This window comes from Piliocolobus tephrosceles, chromosome 11 (assembly GCF_002776525.5).
Source record: "Piliocolobus tephrosceles isolate RC106 chromosome 11, ASM277652v3, whole genome shotgun sequence".
NCBI lineage: Eukaryota > Metazoa > Chordata > Mammalia > Primates > Cercopithecidae > Piliocolobus > Piliocolobus tephrosceles.
The window spans coordinates 88455439-88479479 of NC_045444.1; the positions used below are offsets into that span (position 1 = coordinate 88455439).

The window sequence follows — 24041 nt, forward strand, 5'->3', positions numbered from 1 at the left end:
AAAGTCAAAGAGCCAAAGTGAGGATGGAAAATGGGGTAGAGTAATAGTGCTGCTCATGGAAGGATCTGTTCTTGGCTGGACTGTGTATCAAGAAACCTGCATGACTCAGGCCCCACCCAGGCCTGTAAGAATGAAGCCTGTTGCAGAAAGGTGAAAGTCAAGGTTTAAAGCATCTCACAGCACCTCCAGCCCTCTGGATCTGACAGCACACATGTGGCAACCCGTCTGGAGTTTATAGCTCAGCATACATCCACCCTTGAACTTTCTTGATGGCCCAACTCCTAATGGGTAAAGATAAATGTTAAGTCAAGAAATCAGAGGTCAACATTCTTAGACTTCTGGATACACACAGATATGTTGCTTAGTTGGTTTTTCATTGATGTTTTTCAACAGAAGGAAATCTTGTTTAGCATTTCTAAAGTTGAAACCATTCTTCTTGAGGCCTTTACTTTATTCAGCTTCCCATTATTGAGACATCAAATAGCTATAAAACCTAAGTAATCATAATTTGCGGTAGGATAAATACCAACAATGAGACATTGATTAAATAATGTATCTAAAATAATGTGTTTTAAAATTCAGTTCACAGGACATGCCACTTCTCCGTTTGATTGAGAGACAGACAGGATTTAGATAACCATAGCAGATTTCAACCAACATTGTACAATTGTCCCTTGGTATCTGCAGGGTTCCAGGATACCCCTTGATTTCAAAACCAAGGACCACGATTGCTTTCAGGAATCCCTGAAGATACCAAAATCCGAGGATGCTTAAGTTCCTTATATAAAATGGCATGGCATTTGCATATAACCTACAAATACCCTCCCATATACTTTGAATCATCTCTAGATTGCTTATAATACCTAATATAGTGTAAATACTTTGCAAATAGTTGTTATACTGCATTTTTCTTATTAGTATTATATATACATATATATATATATATATATATATATATATTTTTTTTTGTGGAGACAGAGTTTGGCTCTGTTGTCCAGGCTAGAGTTCAGTGGCATGACTGTAGTTTCTATAACCTTAAACTCCTAGGCTCAAGCAACCCTCCTGCCTCAGCCTCCCAAGCAGCTAGGACTATAGACATGTGCCACCACACTCAACTAATTTTTAAAAAAATTTTTGTAGAGATGGGGTCTCACTATGTTGCCCAGGCAGGTCTCAAACTCCTGGGCTCAAGCAATGCTCCCACCTCAGCCTCCCAAAGTATTGGATTACAGATGTGAGTTGCTGCATCTAGTCTATATTGCTATTATTAATTGTTTTTTTTCCCACATATTTTTGATCCATGGTTGACTGAACCTACAAATGCGGAACCCACAGATGCGAGGGCCAACTATATTGCTACTGCCCTCTCCACTATAAATTTGGTTAAGTTTAAAAGTATTGTCAGCCTTGTTCCACTGAATAGTCACCACTCATCCTGTGCTGCCTAATTTCTCCCCGCATCTTAATACTCAAGGCATTTAACTCTTTCATTGCTATTTTCAGCCAATGTCCCCCCAAGAAGGAACCTTTAGGTTACCTTTTTTTGTTTTGTTTTTTTAGACAGAGTCTCGCTCTGTCGCCCAGGCTGGAGTACAGTGGTGTGACTTTGGCTCACTGCAACCTCCCCCTCCCAGGTTCAAGCGATTCTCATACCTCAACCTCCTGAGTTGCAGGGATTACAGGTGCATGCCACCATGCCTGGCTAATTTTTGTATTTTTAGTAGAGACGGGGTTTTAGCATGTTGCCCAGGCTGGTCTCGAACTCCTGACCTCAGGCAATCCTCCCGCCTGGGCCTCCCAAAGTGCTGGGATTATAGGCCTGAGCCACGATACCCAGCCCAGATAGCCATTTTATCAAGTAGAAAATATTGTAAGAAATATGCCTTTTGAATTATTTTTCCCATTCTAATGATAATATTGGGTTTTTATATAAATTAGAAAAATATAGAAAAGGAGAGAGAATTATAAATTATCTGTTACCCTTTTAGCCAGAGATTAGGAGGATGAAGTTTCCTTGCAAGTCCCGATCAATAACCTGCTACTTGTTTGACGGTGTCGGTAAAATGTAGGAAGTGCTCTGGTGGCTGTCAACAGTGTTAAGTAGGCACCAAGGCAGCAAAGGGGAGAAAGAGCAATTTGCCTGCGCTCCTTTTTCTGAGTGTGCTCCATTGGAGCAGGTCCTGAGTCATTGTACTTGGAGTCTTTAACAAACCTAGAAGTAGGAAAGATCAGAGAGAAACACGGTCAACTCCAACTATGAGGTCAAAGGTAATGTCAATAACAGCTGAACTTATTGCGTGCTTAGTGTGTGGCAGGCACTTTACCTGTATAACCTCATTCAATCTGCACAAGCCTAAGAGCTAGGTGCTAGCATTACCTCCGTTTTATAGGAAGGAAACCTGGGGCTTGACATTAAATAGTTTGCTCAAAATTACACACCTAAGTGGTGAAGCTAGAATTGGAGCCCAACAACGGACTCCAACGCCCCATGTTTAACCCCTAGATGGCTTGATTTTGAAAACTCCACATGCCCCAGAGAAAAAGAAGCATCTCCCCAGCTTTAACAGTAGGTTTAAAAAGTGGACCTGAGTCTTTCAACACATCCATTAAGATAACCCTTTGTAATTCTAGGAGAGCAAATCAGATTTTTATTAAAATTAATTTGGATGATAAGTAGCATTTCTATAATACGCTATATATATGATCCAGTACACTCCTGTTTCTCTAGGTTTTATGTACTTCATTCATTTGTTCCCTTGTATAACTAACAGAATATTTATAACAATGGCAGGGGCCAGGCATGGTGGCTCACACCTGTAATCCCAACACTTTGGGAGGCCAAGGTAGGCAGATCACCTGAGGTCAGAAGTTCAAGACCAGCCTGACCAACACGGAGAAATCGCGTCTCTACTGAAAATACAAAAAAAATTAGCCAGGCGTGGTGGTGCACACCTATAATCCCTGCTACTCGGGAGGCTGAGGCAAGAGAATGAGCCAAGATCACGCCATTGCACTCCAGCCTGGGCAAAAAGAGCGAAACTCTGTCTCCAAAAAAAAAAAGGGGGGGGGGCTAACACTTATGTAGAACTTAGTATTATACCAGTACCCATTCTAAGTGCTTTACACTTATTAATTCACTTAATCCTCACAACAGGTTAATAAGGTAGGTGCCTTTTTTATTGTAGTAAAATATATATAACATGAAATTTACCATTTTAACCACTTTTAGGTGTACAGTTTGGTGGCAGTAAGTATATTCACATTGTTGTACAATCATTACCATCATCCATTTCCAAGAGTTTTGCCACTTGGCTAAACTGAACTCCACATCCATCAAATAGTAAATCCCCATTTCCCTCTGCCACCAGCTCCTGCAACCATATTTCTGTTGTCTCTGTGAATTTGACTATTCTAAGAACTTCATATAAGTGAAAGCATACAGTTGTATCCTTTGTGGCTAACTCGTTTCACTTAGCATAGTGTCTTCACTCATTAGAAGAATGAATTCATGTTGTAGCATGTATCCAAATTTCCTTCTTTTGTAAAGCTGAGTAATATTCCCTTGTATGTATACACCACATCTTGTTTTCCATTCTTCCATCAACAGACACTTAAGTTGCTGCCACATTTTGGCTGTTGTGAACAATGCCCTATAAACATAGATGTACAAATATCTCTTCATGTCCTTGTTTTCAGTTATTTTATGTGTATACCCAGAAGTAGAATTGTTTGGATTATATGGTAATTCTATTTTTAATTCTTTGAGGAACTACCATAGGATTTCCCATAGCAGTTAGTTACACCATTCTACATTCCCACCAGCAGTGCACAAGAGTTCCAGATTCTCCATATCCTCATCAATACTTGTTACTTTCGGTTTTCTTTTAAATTTTTTTTTTTTTTTTTTTTTTTTTTTTTTTGGTGACGGAATTTCGCTCTTGTTGCCCAGGCTGGAGTGCAATGGCGCGATCTCGGCTCACCGTAACCTCCGCCTCCCAGGTTCAAGTGATTCTCCTGCCTCAGCCTCCCTAGTAGCTGGGATTACAGGCATGCACCACCACACCAGCTAATTTTGTATTTTTAGTAGAGACGGGGTTTCTCCATGTTGGTTAGGCTGGTCTCAAACTCCTGACCTCAGGTGATCTGCCCGCCTCAGCCTCCCAAAGTGCTGGGATTACAGGCATGAGCCACTGCGCCCAGCCTTAAGCATTTTATTTGATAATAACCAGATCCTTTTGTAATTCATAAGCATGATGATTGGGTGTTCACATGTATTTGTGAATGTGCCACCCTCTGAACCTTGTTACAATGTCAACACATTACCTGTCTGACCTGAAAAAAAGATTTTTTTATTTTGTAATAGCCATTCTAGTGGGTGTGAAGTGGAATCTCATTGTGGTTTTGATTTGCATTTACCTAGTGATAAATGACATTGAACATCTTTTTATGTTCGTCTTGGCCATTTGTATATCTTTTCTGAAGAAATATCTCTTCAAGTCCTTTGCCTATTTTCTTAAGTGGGTTGTTTGTTTTTTTTTTGTCATTGAATTGTAGGAGTTCTTAGATATTCTGAATAATTGGTTTGTGCCTGTAATCCCAACACTCTGGGAGGCTGAGGCAGGAGGATCACTTGAGCCCGAAAGATCGAGGCTACAGTGAGACATGATCACACCACTGCTCTCCAGTCTGAGTGACAAATTGAGACCATGTCTCTGTCTCTCTCTCTCAAAGAGAGATATTCTGGATATTCATCTCTTACCAGATACAAATTTACAAACATTTTCTCCCACTCCATGGGTTGCCTGCCTTTTTACTCTGTTGATAGTGTCCTTTGATGCACAAAAGTAGGGAGACTGAGGCAGGAGAATTGCTTGAACCCGGGAGGCGGAGGTTGCAGTGAGCCAAGATCGTGCCACTGTACTCCAGGCTGGGTGACAGAGGAAGACTCTGTCTTAAAAAAAAAAAAAAAAAAAAGTTTTAAATTTTTGTGAAGTCCAACTTATCTATTTTTTTCTTTTTTGCCTGTTCTTTTGATATCATATTCAAAAGCTCATTGCCAAACTCAGTGTCATGAAGCTTTTCCCCTATGGTTGTAAACTCTAGGGGAAAACTTTTCTAAGAGTTTTTGCTCCATTTTGAATTAACTTTTGTAAAGGGTGTACGGTAAGAGTCCAATTTCATTTTTTTTCATATGTAAAGTATGTACTTTTGTCATCCTTACTTGACAGATAAAGAAACTGAGGCACAGGTGAATCAGATAATTTCCCTAAGGTCACACGGCTAGTGAGTCATCAAGACAGGATTCAAATCCAGGCAGATTGAGCTTTTGTAGGACCTGGAGCCTAATTTTTGCTGCTAGCAATCCTAGTTGTACCTTCACATTTATGACATATGGCTGGTCAAATCTTTGATGCGGAATGGTTTGGTCAGGGATCAAGCCTTCTTACAACACTGCATTAATGAGAAAATTCAGACCACTTAACGACTCTCTTCTTTATGGCCTGGTATCCAGGAACATATGCTCACCACAGATAGACAGGAGAGAGAGTTATCATTTGCACAGAATCCCAGAAATTAAACCTGCAGAGAAAGGGCTGGCTGAGAGCAGCAGTGTTTGCACAAGGCTAATCAAAGTCAGGCTGGGGATGGAGGATGCTTTCCAGGCACAGCTGCAAGTGGCCTCTCTCCCCTCCCACCCTGCCCCCACCTCTACTCCAGTTGCCCTCACCTGGCAGCCCCAAGGCTGGCTCCAGTCACACATGCACAGGTGCAGCAACAATAAGCAGTCACCCTGTTCTAAGGCTTGGCCTTTGCCAGAGAACACTGACTCCAGCAAGCCTGACTGAGGGCGAGCAGATGCCAGCTGTGCCCCTCCTGAGAGAAGGACTTCTGGCTGGAGCAGGCAGCTCAGAGCACAGGTGGTCAGCAGTAAAATGCAGACATTATTGGGTTTTTCCATTCAACCGAGCCAACATCTGAGTAGTCAGGAACTGCCCTGGGCCTAAAACAGTGCCTGACACATAGCAGATGCTCAACAAATTGTTTAATGACAAATTGGTTACAAGGATGTGGCTGGGGAAGGTGGGAGTGGGGGTGGGCGGGGCGGCTGTAACCTCTACCCACCAGGAGTGCACAATCTGGTGAAAGAGGCAGATTTGTGCCCCAGTGACATTTTGATACAAGGCAGTCCATGAGAGGAGCGAGATTATGATTTCCTAATAAAGAAGGCAGAGAGTGTGACTGCCTCTTACTAGGAAAAATCTAGAGCAGCTTCTTGGAGAAGGTAGTATTTGAGCTGAGTCTTGTAAAGATAAGCAGGGTGAGACCTTCAAGGCTTAGGTGAGCAGAGGCCTCTAGGGGAGAAGGTGCAGGGCAGGGGAAGTCAGGGTCACTCCCAGGCTGCCTGATGGAAATATACCTTGGGACGTGGGTGGGGCCAAATTGTGGAGGGCTGTGCCTGCCATTTCTGGGATTTGGGGGCTTCTCCCTTCACCCTTCTGCTGAGTCCTGCACACAAAGGCTGGGCCACCCGCTGCAGTATGATGTCAACTGGTTGCCTGGGCCTTGGCCTTCATTGCCTTCCTGGGGACTCTGGCGCCCTGTCACCCAATATCTGCTGAGCAGGAGCACAAACCCTACCGTCTCCTTCCATCCTCTGAAAACCCTCAGCGGCCAGCCCTATAGCAGGTGGACAGGACAGCCAGTGCGGGGGAAGGGACAGGTACACGGGATTGCCCTTCGTGCCTCTGCATTCATAGACCTGATATACATCAGGAGAGGCAACTGGCCAGAGCAAGTCCCTCGTTAAAGGCAGTGCTCACGTTGGAATGTGGATAACAGGCCACCCTGTGCACACTAATTACTCATTGCAGAAGAAACCCGAAGCTGGGGTTGATTGGCAAAGCCCAGGCAGGCCTGAACAGTCTGAAACCATCCGTAGCCAGCCTCCTGCTGTCATGTTTATTTCCCTGTTCCAGAAACTCCCTTCCTGGCTCCCTTCTGTCTCCTTTTATATTTTAGAGTGACTTTTGAGTGGGTGGTTGGGTCTAGAATAACTTAAGGGAAGAACTAAAGAAATACGCATGAGAAGAGGGTGGGCGCCATAAAATTAATTAATTTTTAACATGTTTTCTATTTAGAAATATAATCTAACTATATTACTGAAAACTTGATTTTATTTAAAAAAAAAAAAGAGAAGAAAGAACTATTTGTAGTCTTAAGCCCAACACCCTAATACTGCCATTATTAGCTTTTTCATCTATTTTCTTCCAGTCTTTCCACCATGACTATGTACAGGATATACTTGTGTGAGGTTATAATTATACTATACACGCTTTCTTATATTTTGCTGTTTTCCACTGAAAATATCCTTCAACAGGTTGGAAGTGAGTAAGTAGATTTCACCCTGACTGGTCTCTTCGGTCGCCCTAAGCAGGCCTTGGGCATCCCTCAGTGCTTCAGTTTATCCAATGAGATGGGACATTATTAACCAACCTCATGGGCATAATTTGAGAAGTTATTAAAAGAGACCAGAAAACTAGAAAAAAGCATAAAGAGAATGTGGTAGACAGGATGTTCTGCCAAAGATATCTCTGCCCTAATCCCTGGGACCTGTGAGGTTACAGGGCAAAGGGAAATCAAGGTTGCAGATGGAATTAAGGTTGTCCTCAAGAGATGGCCTCGAAATGGGGAGATTATCTTGGATGATCCAGGTGGGCCCAAGGTAAGCATAAGAGTCCTTAAAAGCAGAAGAAGGAACCAGAAGGAATGATCAGAGAGAGGGCAGCCTGAGAAGGACTCAGTTCAATGTTGCTGCCTTTGAAGATGGAGGAAAGGGTGACAAGCCAAGCAATGAAGCTGGGGGTGACCTTTAGAAGCTGGAAAAGGCAGGGAAAGAGATTCTTCTTCCCTAGAGCCTCTAGAAGGAACTCAGACCTGTAGGCACCTTGATTTTAGCCCAGTGAGACCCATTTCAAACTTCTAACCTTCAGAACAGTACGAGAATAACACATGTGTGTTGTTTAAACCACTAAATGTATAGTAATTTGTTAACAACAGCAATAGAAAATGAATACACCAAGATCAGCTTCCAAACCCTAAGCAAAAATATATGTGAATACTCTAAATTCCTGGTCTAGGATTACCTAACTCTTCTTGGCAACTCTGCACCATGGTGCAAGCTTCTCAGTAAAGCTTCAGAACCAAGCTGGTGCTTCAGAAACGCCCACTAATAGCTGGGCACAGTGGCTCACGTCTGTAATCCCAGCACTTTGGGAGGCCGAGGCAGGCGGATCATGATGTGAGGAGTTTGAGACCAGCCATGGCCAACATGGTGAAACCCTGTCCCTACTAAAAATACAAAAATTAGCTGGGTGTAGTGTTGGGTGTCTGTAATCCCAGCGACTCAGGAGGCTGAGGCAGGAGAATCACTTGAAACCGGAAGGCAGAGGTTGCAGTGAGCCAAGATCATGCCACTGCACTCCAGCCTGGATGAAAGACCGAAACTCTTTCTCAAAAAAAAAAAAAAAAGAAAAAAGAAAAAAGAAAGAAAAGAAGAAGAAATGCCCACTAATGAGAAACTACAAGGGTTCTTGTCCAGACTCAAACAGCACATCATGCCATCCGCACAGGGGCCACCACAGCATCTCGGAAGAGACTGGTCCTTACTTCATTCAGAGAAAAGTCAGACAAAGCAAAGATTCACAGAAAAGAAGTGAGGTTCCAATTCACCCAGAAAAGGCCTCTGGTCTAATGGCTCCATATTTCAGGGCCCAACACAGTGTCTGGCATATAAAAAGTACCCAACAAATATTTATCATATGACTGAATGAAAAAATTGAGTGAGTAAAAGTGTCATTTAGCTTCCACCAATCTCTCTATGATTATTTATTTCATGTCCTCTGGGAAAAGCCTCAAGACCACATGAAACTGAATTTCTAGGCTGTTTTTGCACTTGAAGTACCTGCCACATAAACTTTCCAGGAGCAGGTTTTGAATTCTAAGCATTCATTTAATTCATAAGTCCCCAAGGAGTAAAGTCAATTGAATAGTAAGCCACGCTTTCTTTTATCTTGAACCTTGAACCCATGCACTCTAGCCTTAAATCTAGAGCACTTTCCCAGGCTTTCTCACAAGCTGTCTCCTTCCCACTCTGCCGCTTGTGCATTTTGGACTCACTTGATGTGATTTTATTAGTTATCAATCCATCTTAATCATCCCCTTTTCTCCAGTGCTTGTTTCCCATCCCTTCAATCTGTAGCAGCTTTAAATCTGTTGCTCCCATATCGTATCCACGTATCAGAAACACTTTTGGCTGCAAGCAACATATTTGATATGTTGATATCAATCATTGATAACCATGATTATCAATGTTGAAGTTGGGGAATCAGCAAACACTGTTCACTGGCCAAATCCTGCCCATTACTTGTTTGTGTAAATAGAGTTTTATTGGAACACAGCCATGACCATTTGTTTACATATTGCCTATGGATGCTTTTGCACTACAAGGACAGGTTGAGTGGTGGCAACAGAGACCATACAGCCTGCAAAGCCTAAAATATTTACTCTCTGGCCCTTTCAAAATACCTTCCAGGTTGGGCATGATGACTCACGCCTATAATCCCAGCACCTTGGGAAGCTGATACAGGTGGATAACTTAAAGTCAGGAGTTCAAGACCAGCCTGGCCAACATGGTGAAAACCTGTCTCTACAAAAAATATAAAAATTAGCCAGGCATTCTGGTGCACACCTGTAATCCCAGCTACTCTGGAGGCTGAGGCAGGAGAATCGTTTGAACCCAGGAGGCAGAGGTTGCAGTGAACCAAATTAGCACCACTGTACTCCAGCCTGGTTGAAAAAGCAAGACAGTCTCAAAAAAAAAAAAAAAAAAAAAAAAAGTCTGCCAACTCCTGATTTAGGCAATAAAGAGATTTAATTATCTCAAGTAACACAAAGTGAAGGGGCAGGAGTTTCATGCTTGCCCAGCTGCTCACCAATGCCATTAAGGACGCAAGTGCTATCTTTTCCTTCCACCATTCTTTGAATGTTGGTTTTGCTAATTAGGCTTGTTAGCACATGTTCACAAGATGGTCTCGTACTTTCAGAGGTCACATCTGGGTTCAGAGCAGAAAAAAGGGGCCAGCAAGCCATCCTTGCACAGCTGTTCCTTCTCTAAAGAAACAAAGACCTTCCAGAGGCTCCCAATAGTTTCCCCTTAGTTTCATTGACCAGAGCTACGTCCCTTGGCCACTCTGAGATGCAACGGAGTCTGCGAAAGCAAGGCCCTCCATGTCTGCACTTCCCTGGATTCAACCAACCAGGGATTAAGAATATTCAGGAAAAGGCCAGGCGCGGTGGCTCAAGCCTATAATCCCAGCACTTTGGGAGGCCGAGACGGGTGGATCACGAGGTCAGGAGATCGAGACCATCTTGGCTAACACGGTGAAACCTCGTCTCTACTAAAAAAAATACAAAAAACTAGCCAGGCCAGGTGGCAGGCGCCTGTAGTCCCAGCCACTCGGGAGGCTGAGGCAGGAGAATGGCATAAACCCGGGAGGCGGAGCTTGCAGTGAGCTGAGGTCCGGCCACTGCACTCCAGCCTGGGCAACAGAGCAACACTCTGTCTCAAAAAAAAAAAAAAAAAAGAATATTCAGGAAAAAAAATAACAATCCAAACAAACAAAAAACAAGAAAGTATAACAACTATTTATACCGCATTTACATTGTATTCAGTATTATAAGTTGCTAGAAACGATGTAAAGTATAGGGAGGATGCATACAAGCTATACTGTACAAATATTACTACCACCATTTTATAATATATAAGGGACTTGAGCATACACAGATTTTAATATCCACAGAGGTCCTGGAACTAATTCCCCACAGATAACGAGGGATGACTATTTGGAAAAGGGGATCTGCTGACAAAAAATTGGGGCTTTTTAGCAAAAAGAAGCGAGGGGGAATAAGTGTTGGGCAGTTAGCATAATCTCCCACCACCTAGACAAGGGAAAGGAGAAAAGACCTAATATTTGTTCACCACCTACTATGTGCTAAGCATTAAGTATTTTACATACCTCAGCTCATCTAATCCTTACACTGAGGACACTGAGTAAAATTACTCAGAGAAGTAATTAACATGCCCAAGGATGGGGCAAGATCTCAAGATCAATCCCATCTTAAGGCAAAGCCTCTGCTCAGTCTCCACTGTGTTCTCCTCAGCTCCCTTTAGGAGTTCAGAGAGATTAGAAAGTGCTTTCACAAGTGCAGGGCGGACAGGGAGTGAGAGGATGCACCCTGTCACCTTACTATAAGCTGGCTCAGTGGGACACCGTTCACTTACATTATTTCATTTACACCAAAAAGGAGATATTATGTCAGTATTATGGGTGAAATTATATAACAATTACATGATTGAGAAATGGTGGGGCTGGGATTGGAACTATTTGTTCATTTATTCATTTCCCCCACAATATTGAGGCCCTAGTATGTGCCAGGCACTGTGAAACCTGACTCTCGGGTTGATTGCAGAACCCATGCACTCTCCATTCCCTCTACCACGATTTAGCTCCGTTTTAGAGAGAGGTTCAGAAGGTTTCAGAGCTCACCCAAGATCATAAAGTTCCCCTGAGGCAGAGCAGGCCTTGAGCCCAGGCACTCTGGCCGTAAATCCAAGGCTCTTTCCCAAGCTTTCTCATAAGCTGTTTCCTTCCCACTCTTCGGCTTGTGTTTTTTGGACCCACTTGATGTTTCCCTGTGTCCATTGTTCAGCCTCTGCAGGCCCATAAGACGGAAATGCAAGACTGTTCTGAAGGGCAGAAAGATTTGGTGCCTACAGGATGAGTTTCAGAATGCCAGAGCTATTAAGCCACTGAATTAACCAACCCTGGTATTCTCTAGCCTTTGGTCTTTTTGTTACATGAGACAACAAACTTTCTTCCTCATTGTTCAAGTCTGTTGAGTCAGGATTTACTGCATCCTAACACGTATGAAAATGCTGGTCTCCCTAGAAGATAGTTCTTACAGTCTGGGACACTCACTGAGGCACCTGCTTCAAAACATCTTTATTTATTGTTTTGACATCAAGCTGGTTCATGGTGCTAACTCCTGGTCCTTTGATGAGATGGTCAGTTGTTGAAGAACAAGAGGCTTTGCACTGATGTGGATTCTGAAACCCTAGATTCAAGCCCAACTCCACTTCTAACTGGCTCCACACAGTTGCCCTCTATCCTTCCAGGCTGTATCGTTGCCTTGGGAGAGTTCCTTAGCCAAAGGGGACTGAGTGGGCTTCATCTCTCATGCCAGTTCTCACTGGCACACTGTGTGGATCACTTTTGTGGAGCATCCAAGAATATATGCTGTCTGTTTCCATTCATATGAAGTTCAAGAATAGAATAAAATAGTCCACGGTGTTAGAAATCAGAATAGCAATTACCTGGTGGGTAGGAGGATAGTGACTAAAAAGTGGCATGAGGGACTTCCTGGGTGGATGAAAATGTTCTGGATTTTGTTTTCTATGGTGGTTACAAAGGTATATACAATTGTCAATATTTATCAAATGAACATCCAAGCTCTGTATAATCTATGTTATATAAATTATGCCTCAGTTTCAAAAATGTTTTTAAGAAGAAAATGGATTCTGAGATCACCTTCAGTTCAGCAGTCAAGAATTCTGTGATTGATTAGGAATGTCTGCCATGGACACTGGGGAGGGTGAGAGATGTCAACACAAATATCACACATTTGCTATTCTTGTGCCTAAGCAATCATCCTCTGAGAGTTTCTACATCAGTTAAGTGGTTATAGTAACTCAGTCCACCTTATAGGATTACAGATGAGGTGAAAGTTCTCTATATAATGTAAATTCCTAGTCAATTGTAAGATGTTATTATCCATATTTATTCCCCATGATGTATTGCACAGTGGCACTGACTTTGGTAGGTAGGTTCCCAGAAAATTCTCCCCAGCTTAAATGAAATGCATCAGAGCCAGATATTTTCAGAATGCCAGGTGCCCCATGAACACAGACATGATTTGTCTGTCCCATTATTCATATTACAAACACTGAATGCCAATGCAGATTTGTGAGCTGGCTTTCCCATTACAGTACAGAGCCATTTTTGAAGACACTGAAATGATGTCCACAGGCTGAACTAGGTAATGTGTTTTCTTCTGAAGTTTTTATCCTTTCCTAATGCACTATCTCAAGATGGAGTCTGGTATATGTCATTTCTCCTTCTGCTTCCAACTGCAAACCTGCAGGGGCCTTTCAGAGCTTTGCTCTGAGGGCTCTTGGTTTATGTCTATTAGCCAAGGCATCTGTTTTTGGTGCCTTCTGGCACCTTCTGGGAGTTTCCTGGGTTACTGATGAAGACTGTGCTAACCAGCCTATATCAATGGGTGGCTCAGGGTTTAGCAACTGTACTGTTTCCTGACTGGTGTTCCCACAGAGACAGCAGGACAGAGCCTGGCAACCATACCTCCACTTCCGAAGCCAGCTGGAGAGCCAGGCCCAACGGCAGATCCAACCGGGACATTCAGCCAAGAGATACCTCCGAGGCCTCCTGCGGACTTGGCCCCCAGAGGCCATGTATAGGCTCTGGTGTGCAGGTCAGTGGGGAAATGGGAGGGGGGCACACCCCAAACTGCCCCACCTCCCATTCTGGTGTGACAGTGTGTTTTCCATTAAGACCTGAAACACCAGGATTTCAAGCCCAATTCTGTGTTAAAGCAAAGTCCCCACGCCTGGTAGCCCACAAACACCTTTCACAGCTCCCGAAGAACAGCCTGAAGTCCTGCCTTCACTCCCACCCCTCGCCCTCAGCAGCCTCACGTGCCATATCCAGGCCAGAACTTTCTTCCCAATCTTCTCCACTCAGAGATCCTCCAGTTCAACCTCCACCTTTTACAAGATAAGGAAGAAGAAGCCCAGAGAGGCAAAGTAATTTGTCCAAGATTATTCAGTCAAAAGCAGAGCTGGGACCAGAAGTCAGATCCACCCTGCACTCCCACAGTTCCACGTTCTTCCCAGCATTCCTTAGTTCCCCATCTGAGGTGATCCCAGGTCCTCCCGGAAGTGAAATGTTAGGACTCCTCCTCTTAAAGATGGCGGCTCTTCAGCATAATCCATTAGGAGTGGGATGTACACCCTTCTGATGAACAGACTCTAAATGCACTCTGTAAATGCTTGAAAACAAAAATGGGAAGTGGTTGGGGATTAGGGTTGCCAGATTTAGCACGTGCATACCCACCCCCGCAACACGCATAAACAGTTACACTTGCAATCTTCAGGATGTACTTCTACTAAAAAAAAGTATTCCTTGTTTATCCAAAATTCAAACTTAACTGGACATCCTGTATTTTATTTGGCAAGCCTATTTGGGATGAGAAGAGTGAGCAGTGAATGCGCCAGTACCCACTCGGCTGTTTGTCACTTCTTCAGCAACAAGAAACAGCCAGGACCAGAGAAGGACTGACTTTCTTCCTGCTTTATAGGTTTACCCTGAGGAAGAAGAGAAAGCAATTCACTCCCCCAATAAGTGGTGACTTGAAGCAAAAAGAAAGTTGTGGGCTCGTCCAGTCATTGGTTTTATTCTCAGGGCAGTTCCACAGTTATAGGCAGTTCCATTTATTTGACACTTTTGAGAAAGAGCCACTTAACCAAAGAAGTGCTTCTCATTGGGTGGGGCAGAGGGCAGAGCAGGCCACTCTCCTATAGCCTAGGTGCAACATTCCCCAGAATGAAGGACCCTCTTAACCTCAAAAAAAGTCTCCGAGTCCTCTATGGGAATCTATGGCTAAAACATGTGGTTTAAGGAAAGATACACACACACACACAAATGCATTCTTGAGCTCCTTGCCATAATTTCTTGCCAAAGCCTCTCTTGAAGGTGAGACCCTCAAGCTGGAGGCACAATGGCAAGAATCTGGTGTGAGCCCATCAGTCCAGTGGCCCCACCACCCTCTTCCTGCACATCTCAGAACTCCCCACTTTGTGACACTAATGTATATATTCTCTGGGACTTCTTTACACCCCTATGATTAATCCTCCCCACCCTTCAAGCTCACACCTTCTACAAAGTCTTTGCTGAAAACTCCAGTCAATGTTGAGCTCCTTGTTTTCTGACCTTATATTACACTGACACTCAGAGCCATACAGAACACAAGAGAGCTTTGTCTCTCCAATAGACTATTGAGTGCCTTTTAAAAAGGCCCAAGTTTGGTTCCATTGTATCTACTTCACTGACTAGCTGAGGGGTGAGACCATAGGGAAGCCCTCAATAAATACTTATAGAATGATGGATTGAGGAGGCTGCTGACCATGGGGCCTACAGAAGCAAATAGGATACATCCACTACCACTGGATCTCCTCCTGAGGCAGGAGGAGCTTTTTGCCCCAAAGAAGCAGCCATGTTCCTTCCACCAGGGAGATCCATTTCTTGGGAATGATGGGATGGAGGAAGTACACATGTAGCACAGAACCAGAAGCACCTAAGACACTGGATAGACAAGCCTCTATGGGTTCTATCTGACTTTTTAATCTCCCTCATCTTCTAATTGTCTTCCCTAATGGGCAATGTCCAAAGCCAAGACTAGTGCCAGTGAGGAACCTTGTAGTTACCGCTGAGAACTTGAAGTTGGCGACCACTGTTTCTATCAATATCCCCTGATGTGCTCTTCAGGATACATCAAGGATTCTGTGCTGCTCCAGGACAGTCAACTTAATGTACCAAAGAAGCTCAGGCCACAACAAGATCTTTCAGGTGTACCCCCAAAATACCATCTCCTGCCTGTCTTCCCTTCATTTTGGATTCAACAAGGAAAATCTTTTGAACAAGGTACATGTTGATTTGCAAGTTGATTTTATGACCGGTTCTCAGATATTTGAATTGTTAACATCTTAAAATGGCATTTCCCAAAACAAGGTCTTGGGATTCTGGGTTGCATAGTCCTCAGTCTGTAAAATGAGGGGTTAGTGCAGACCAGCACTGTCCAATAACACTTTTCACAGTGATGGAATGTTCCCTATGGGCTGTCCAATAAAGTGGCCATTAGCCACATGTGGCTACTGAGCCCTTGAAATGTAGTAGTACAATAGTGAAACTGAGCTTTTTATTTTATATTATATTAATTAATTTATATCTAAATAACCACATGTAGCTGGTGGCTACTGTGTTTGGCAGTGTAGGTCTAGACTCTAGATTTTAGATTATTTCTTAGATCTGTTCCACTCTTATATTCCTTAATCCTGTGATTTTTGTGGCAATATAATGTGAAATATATATCTAGGATTTGGAGCCAGAAATGTGTATCGAAGTGGCTGTTCTCTCACTTACTAATGTAAGATCTTAAGCAAGTCATTTAACCTCTTTGAGCTTCTATTTGCTCATCTCTGTAATGGGCACAATAAGATCTACATCGTGGCTATGCAGAAAATTATTGCAAGCCATCTGTAAACTGTTTAGTAGTATGGGGATTGACTCTGTCAATATTATTCTATGGAACTTGAAGCATTAAAAGAGCCAGAAGTTGCCTTTGGTAAGGGAGATGTGAAAAGACAACTGGGTAGCAGTGATAAGCAAAGACAAGAGCCTTGGCTGGTAGCAGAGTTCTTGAGAAAATAAAAGAACAAGAGCCCAAAATAAGATTTTTGGCCAGACTCAGTGGCTTATTCCTGAAATCCCAACATTTTGGGAGGCCAAGGAGGGAGGATTGCTTGAGGCTAGGAGTTTGAGACCAGCCTGGGCAACATAGTGAGACCCTGTCTCTACAAAAAATTTAAAATTTAAGCTGGGCGTGGTGGCACATGCCTGTAGTCCCAGCTACTCGGGAGGTTGAGGCAGGAGGATCACTTGAGCCCAGGAATTCAAGGCTGTAGTGAGCTATGATGGCACCACTGCACTCCAGCCTGGGTGGCAAAGTGAGACCCTGCCTCTAAAATTTGTATAATGAAATTTTCCAGAAACAGTGGCAGTGGCTGACCAACCCCCATCTTTGGGGAAATGATCTGGTCAGGATAAGTAGAGAATCTGGTTTATCGAATGAATGGAGAAGAACATGGCAGGTCCTCAGAGCCTGAGGCCATTACATAGTTCAACCAACCACACATCTCACTTGAGTCTTTTTTTCTTTTTCTTTTCTTTTTTATTTTATTCTATTTTTTATTTTTTTTTTTAGAGACAAGGTCTTGCTCCTGTTCTGTCACCCAAGCTGAAGTGTAGCCGTGTGATTACGGCTCACTGCAGCCTTGAATTCCTGGGCTCAAGCGATCCTCCCACTTAGCCTCCTAAGTAGCTGGAACTGTAGGAGCACACCACCACTCCCAGCTAATTTTTGTATTTTTTTGTAGAGATGGGGTTTCACCATGTTGCCCAAGCTGGTTTCAAACTCCTGTTCTGAAGTGATCCTCCCACCTTGGCCTCCCAAAGTGCTGAGATTAAAGGCATCAGTCACCGCTTTCGGCCTCAGGGCTTTCATTTTATGGCTGGAGTAACACTGCACACCTGAGGGATAAAGTCTTTCCTAATTGATGCCATATGCTAAGGAGCTGTCACAATCAGGCAGAAAACAAAGAGGCTGTATCAATTAGTGATTAAACATGTGGCCATTAGCACTGATTCCAAGCCATGTAGCCACTCTGGGCCTTGGTTTTCTCATTTATAAAATGGAGATGACCATACCCATCTTTATCTCACAGGGTTGCATGTGGGAATTAAATGAGATACTGTAGTACTAGAAGCGGGCACATACTATGTGCTCAGTAAATGTTCATTATACCGCCTTAGCTTGTGTTCTAAGCATAATTACTAATTGGAATGCCCAATTGCCCACGATCACAGTGGCCAAAAAAATCTATTTTAAAAGAAGCAAAAATAGTTCAGTGGCTGTAACTTGAACCCTGACTGATGTTTTCATTTGTTTGAACCTTATCTTCCACTGGTTTCCCTCTCTTTGCCCAACACGGTATCTGAAGAAGTAGCAAAAGTCCCAGCTGCAAATCCCAGGTCTCCAACAATGTGATGCTGGCTAAGTCACTTATGCTCTCTGCATCTTCAGTTTGTGCATAGGTAAAATGCAAATACTGGGGTCTGCATTCCTTCCTCCCTGGTTGTTTGCAAAAAATAACAGGAGAAGACAGAGCTACTCCAAGGCACATTATCTGGATTATCTGAATCCACATCTGAGATCCAGAGAGACTAAGTTTTGTGGTCTCCTTTCAACAACTGAAGCTTCCAATACTTTACTTGCAAACCTGTTTCTATTAAGCACAAATAAATGAATCAGATGATGATGTTTACTAAGAAAAAAAATTCTGTTTCCCCTCGCATTGATTGAATCACACATTCAAACTCACCTGGGATATCACCAAAGGGAAAATTGTCTCTCTGTTCCCCCTACTCACAATGCCCCCTACCCCAACTTAGATACCCAATGTGTAAGACTGTTCAGACTGGTATGAATGGCTCACGCCTGTAATCCCAACGCAATGGCTCACGCCTGTAATCCCAACACTTTGGGAGACTGAGGCAGGTGGATCACTTGAGGTCGGCAGTTTGAGACCAGTCTGGCCAACATGGTGAAACCCCCGTCTCTACTGAAAATACAAAAATTAGCTGGGTGTGGTGGTGCACGCCTATGATCCCAGCTACTTGGGAGGCTGAGGCAGGAGAATCACTTGAACCTGGGAGGTGGAGGTTGCAGTGAGCCAAGATAACACCACTGCACTCCAGCCTGGGCAACAGAGTGAGACTACGTCCCCTGCGCACCCCCCCCACAAAAAAAAAAAAAAAAAAAAAAACGATTTAGTAGGTAAGTGGCCATTTGGCTAGACTTTCACTTCCTCCACCCTCAGAAATGCATTTGGTTCCAGGTGAATCTGACCAGAAAAGATGGACCTAGTTAGTGTCTGGTTTGACTCCAAGGAATCATTCTACAAGGGATCATTCTAGAATATCCCCAAAGGTCTTTAGTGCTGCACTCTATATGGAGTTGAGGTCTTCTCAGGAGCAGGCCTAATGTAGCCCCGGGTCACCTCGTGTTAATGAGTCCCCAGCCCATCAGATTTCCCTGGGCCACTGAAACCAGAGCAGACCCTCTGAGCCTGAGCCTGTATTTCTCCCACCAACACTCAGCCTCGGTTCACATCCAGCACGGCCTTCAGGAGCCACTGGGCAAAGGAAGGAGAGCTGGAGGGAGGGAGTAGCCCCACCTGTGGGCGATTGACTCTTGGCCCAGTGACACCAAGGATGGAAATAATGAACGGGAGCAGAGAGGGAAGGTGAGGCTGGCTGGAGGCAGGAGGAGAAGCAGCTCCCAGAAGTCTTGTGATCCATCACACACAGGCCCCCGAAGCCTTCCAGAGCCCCTAGTTGAAAGACAACCCCGCATTGTTCCATGGAGCCGCATGCTGGGAATAAAGGTATTGCTAAAGCTTGGCTCCAAACAAGGAAGCTTTGCCAGACTGTTTCAGCAATAAATCTACCTTGAGAACGTGATGAAAACAGCTGCAGGACCCCTTAAACCATTGACGAAAGATTTGTTAACTATGTTGGAGTCATCTGTTGACTCAGATCCTTCCTGAGGGTTGCAGACAGTATAAGTTCAGAGAGCTAAACAGCAGTCTCACCTCATTGCATTCGGCAGAGGCTTTTCTACAAGTAAAGAGCCAGGAGACAGCCCAGGAATCCCAAGAGCTTGCTTCAGGTTGAGCACCTCCATGACAACAGGGCAGGCTGCAGGTCACGCCACCATAATCACACCACTGTCATCCACTAATCCCTCACAGTTTACAAAGGGCTGTCACATTCATTATCTTATTTGAGCTCCGGATAACTCTACAAGGAAGTGAGGGCAAGAAATCCGTATCCCCATTTTACAGATGGGGAAACTGTGTCCAAAAAATGAAGACTCAACCCTGAGCCTCCTGACTGCTAGTGCAACTCTGTTTCCACAGACCTGGCTGCCACTTCCAAGGAGGCACTATCAGAAATACAGACTAAGGGAGGAGGGGGAGCAAGGGAGGGCTTTGAGCACCTTTACTCAGAGAAGCAAGAAGGGAGGCAGTTTGGAGGCAGCAAGAACACCGCGTCCATTTCCGGGGTGACATGCTGACCCATTGTTCACCTTGGCAGGTCAACAGGGCCTGGATGAAGGGGAAGATGGAGCTGCTGGACATGTGGACCAGGGCCCTCTAGCCAAGAACCATGGCAGTCAGGGGACTCGCTTGCCACCACTCAGGAAGCAGCCCTGGCAGGAAGACAAAACGCGGGCAGAGGTACCATTTCTTTTTTTCTTTTTTTTCCCCCCCTAGATGGAGTCTCACTCTGTCACCCAGGTTGGAGTGCAATGGCGTGATTTCGGCTCACTGCAACCTCCACCTCTTGGGTTCAAGCATTTCTCCTGCCTGAGCCTCCCGAGTAGCTGGGACTACAGGTAAGTACCACCAGGCCTGGCTACTTTTTTGTATTTTAGTAGAGATGGGGTTTCACCATGTTGCCCAGGCTGGTCTCGAACTCCTGAGCTCAGGCAATCTGCTGGCCTCAGCCTCCCAAAGTGCTAGGATTATAGGCATGAGCCATTGAGCCTGGCCAGAGGTACCACTTCTAATGTGCTCTCCTCTGTCATTGTTCTTGACCATAGAGAGGATTCTCTCTCCCTTTGCCATTTCTTGATACCTCCACAGAAGTGAAGAATACTTTGACCCTTTTGACCACCATTTCCCCGAACTGTCACATATAGAACTCTAGCATTGCAAGATGCTCCATTTAACAAAATTTTGGCTGGGTGCGGTGGCTCACGCCTGTAATCCCAGCACTTTGGGAGACCGAGGCAGGTGGATCACCTGAGGCCAGGAGTTCGAGACCAGCGTGGCCAACATGGCAAAACCCCGTCTCTACTAAAAATACAAAAATTAGCCAAGCATGGTGGCGGGCACTGAAATCCCAGTTACTTGGGAGGCTGAGGCAGGAGAATCGCTTGAACCTGGGAGGAGGAGGTTGTAGTAAGCCAAGATCGCACCATTGCACTCCAGCCTAGGCAACAGAGCAAAACCCTGCCTCTAAATAAATAAATAAGAGTTTCATAGGCAAATACATTGAGGAAGATCTGCATGCCTTCTCCTCCTGGAAAGTCACATGCATAGATACAGAGAACTTCAAGAAGTTCTATAACATAGTCACCAGCTTAACTTTGTTAAACTCTGGGTTTTCCAAACTTAGGTAACCACAGATTCTCCCCTGACTTTTTGCTCATCTTGGCAGCTGTTAATCTTGTTTGGAAAATAGCTATTGCCTTAGACTCAGAAAAGCCTTGGTTTGGGTCCTGCTTTTTGCTAGTTATGATGAGCCTGTCCAAGAATCGTTAACTAACTTTGAGCCTGAATTCACCTCTTCTATAAAATGGAGCTATTATCGTATGTCTCACAAGGTTACTGTGAGGATTAAATGAGTTACAATGTAGAAACACTTTCTAAACTCTAAGGCCGTGTGTGTGTGTGTGTGTGTGTGTGTGTGTGTGTGTGTGTGTGTGTGTGTGTACAAGATAACAATTGTTTAGAGCAACATAGACAGCGTCTGCTCCCGTCCTGAATAAACTCATTTGACTTACAAGAAGGTCATACACCAAGGAGAAAAGGAAAGGGGGAGAAGAGTCACAGAGTGGAAGGGCAGTGGGGAGAGACTTTTATTTTTGGGGGGTGGTAGGGAAGGGACACGATCTTGCTCTGTTGCCAAGGCTGGAGTGCAGAGGCGCTACCACAGCTCACTACAGCCTTGACCTCCTGGGCTCAAGCAATCCTCTTGCCTCAGCCCCATAAATAGCTGGGACTACAAGTGTGTGCCACCATGCCTGGCTAATTTTTTAAATTTTTTTGTAGAGATTGGGTCTTGCTATGTTGCCCAGGCTGGTCTCAAACTCCTGAGCTCAAGCAATCCTCCTCCCTAGGCCTCCCAAAGTGCTAGGATTACAGGTGTGAGCCACTGTGTTCAGCCTGAGAAACATTTCATAATGGATAAAGACACCAATACTAGCACTTCATTTTGATCTTTAATCAAAATCTTGTGATTTTTTTCACAAGACAGCACTATATGTCAGGCATAGCTAAGTATCATTCTTTCTATCAACAACAATAAAATGTTTTATTGTAACAAACAGCATTAGAGAGCTTGCTATTATAACCTTATTTTTCTTCCCAACCTGCAAAGGAAATTTCATACTTGAAACCACAAGCCTAACCACAAGGGCTGTTAAAGAAACCTGCTCTGCCCCTTTACAACAGCCTGTTTACAGGAATGTGTATTTGTCGTTCCCTAGGACACGTCAATAGAGAATCACCTTCGTTTATATGCTTCAAAGGAAAGATACAATGAAAAGACACAGCAAACCTCCAGGAAGGCCTTTGGGCATGGCCACATCGATTACTCTTGTCTCCCAAGTGACAAATCCCACATTACATTCTGTGGAGGCACTTTCCCTAATAGGAAGGCAGATCTCAGCGGTAAGAACCCAAATGTCTTGCTCACTGATCTGGGTAAACTCAGTCATGCAGAGTTCATTTAAGGACACTGAGGCATGCCAAACATCACTTCTTTGTGCCACTCACCTTAGAAAATAAAAGCCAGAATCTAGCTGGACATGGGAATGAGACTCTGACAGGTGTCTCTTTGCCTAGTGCTTAGCTGCATGCATTCGGAAATCATACTTTCTGGGCTCAAGTTACCCCACTTACAGCTGTGATCTTGGGCATATTAACCAATATTGCTGATGCTCAGTTTTCTCATCTGTAGAATGGGGATAATAATAACCCCATAAGTCTATTGTGTAAATTGAGTTAATGTACATGAAATATTCTACGTAATTCTTTTCCCATATTTAGAGCTCAATACATATTAATTATTATCGTTATCATTCTCTTTAGCGCCTGACTCAGCCAGCAAGACCTCAACCCAGATCAGGAGACTGGGGCTCTCTGAACCTCCCTCCCCCAAGGCTAGGGCTGTCCCAGTGTCCCAGCACACTGCCTGCCTTTCTCCCCATTAACCACAATATGATAAAGGTCAAAACTCAACTGTTCATCCCCATACCCGCAATTAATATATTCTCATTCTCATCCTGTTTTTAAAGAGAAACAAAGGAATGTGAAACTCCACAAGGCCAGAAGCGGCCACTTGTTACAGGCGCTTCCTGCTGAAAGATGCCTCTTCCCTCCTGTAGCATCTGCCACTGGCTCCGGAATAATCACCCCTGGGGAAATGAAGAAGAAAAAGGTTTTGTGTATATGTATGTTTCTGCACACAGGAGAAAGAGAGAGAGAGGAGGGAAGAGAGAGAGATTAATCCCAATCTAGAAATAAGGTGACTCAGAAGGATGTCTCAGAAGAGAACTGGCCTCTCTAGCATCTGAGCTAACCAGGTGGAGCTGGAATAGAACTGTAGTAATTTGCTAAAGATTGAAAATTGTGAAGGGCAAGGAATTTCAGCTGCCACCAATTCTACCTTAAAGCATGTGTTATTACCTCACTCCCTGATAACGATAGAATTCTTTGATTTCTTAAGGGGCAAGGGATTATCTGTAAACATTTTAAAGGACAGAATTTGAGTTTGTAAGCAGTAAACCCACTTCAGATTCAAGATGCTGGAGATCTTGAATCCAGCAACAGTTTGGCTCCACTGAGGGTCTATCGCCTTTGAAAATGTAGGGGAAATTTTGCAAGTCTATCCACCTCCTTTGGGAGCCAAATACACCTTCTTTATTAGAGATGCCCTTGGCTGTCTCTGGCCTGGTCCTGCCTTGCAGTTCTATGTGGGCCTTTCTTCAGTGTTTGGAAGCACCAGTGATGAATGGGGACAAGCAAGGGCCCCAGGATGTTCTGCCCGGAGTAGCCATGGGAACATGAGCAGGTCACTCACACTCTGAGCACAGTGACTTTATCTGTGTATACAGATAATAACGTCAACCTTACAGGGCTGGTAGAAAAGATGAAGCACTTTTAGGAAAGTATGTTGTATCTGACTGTGATCTACAGCGATGTTGATTAATTGTAGGGA

General features: G+C 44.1%; 1 protein-coding gene, 1 long non-coding RNA gene and 1 other non-coding gene across 3 annotated transcripts in view; 2 read left to right on the forward strand and 1 right to left on the reverse strand.

Annotated features, from left to right (window-relative positions):
* KIAA2012 (KIAA2012 ortholog) overlaps positions 1-24041 on the forward strand; it is a 138612-nt gene that overhangs the window by 6592 nt on the left and 107979 nt on the right. The window contains exons 3-7 of the mRNA XM_023216912.2: positions 13449-13608; positions 15681-15836; positions 20130-20272; positions 22309-22492; positions 23119-23261. Of these exons, the coding sequence (XP_023072680.1) occupies positions 13449-13608; positions 15681-15836; positions 20130-20272; positions 22309-22492; positions 23119-23261 (786 nt within the window). The remainder of the gene's footprint in view (positions 1-13448; positions 13609-15680; positions 15837-20129; positions 20273-22308; positions 22493-23118; positions 23262-24041) is intronic.
* Positions 4230-4333, forward strand: LOC111549449. The gene has a single exon (XR_002733742.1). It is a non-coding gene; the product is annotated as a small nucleolar RNA U13 (small nucleolar RNA).
* LOC111545833 overlaps positions 9916-24041 on the reverse strand; it is a 35642-nt gene continuing 21516 nt past the window's right edge. The window contains exon 4 of the long non-coding RNA XR_002732562.1: positions 9916-10301. This is a non-coding gene — a long non-coding RNA (uncharacterized LOC111545833). The remainder of the gene's footprint in view (positions 10302-24041) is intronic.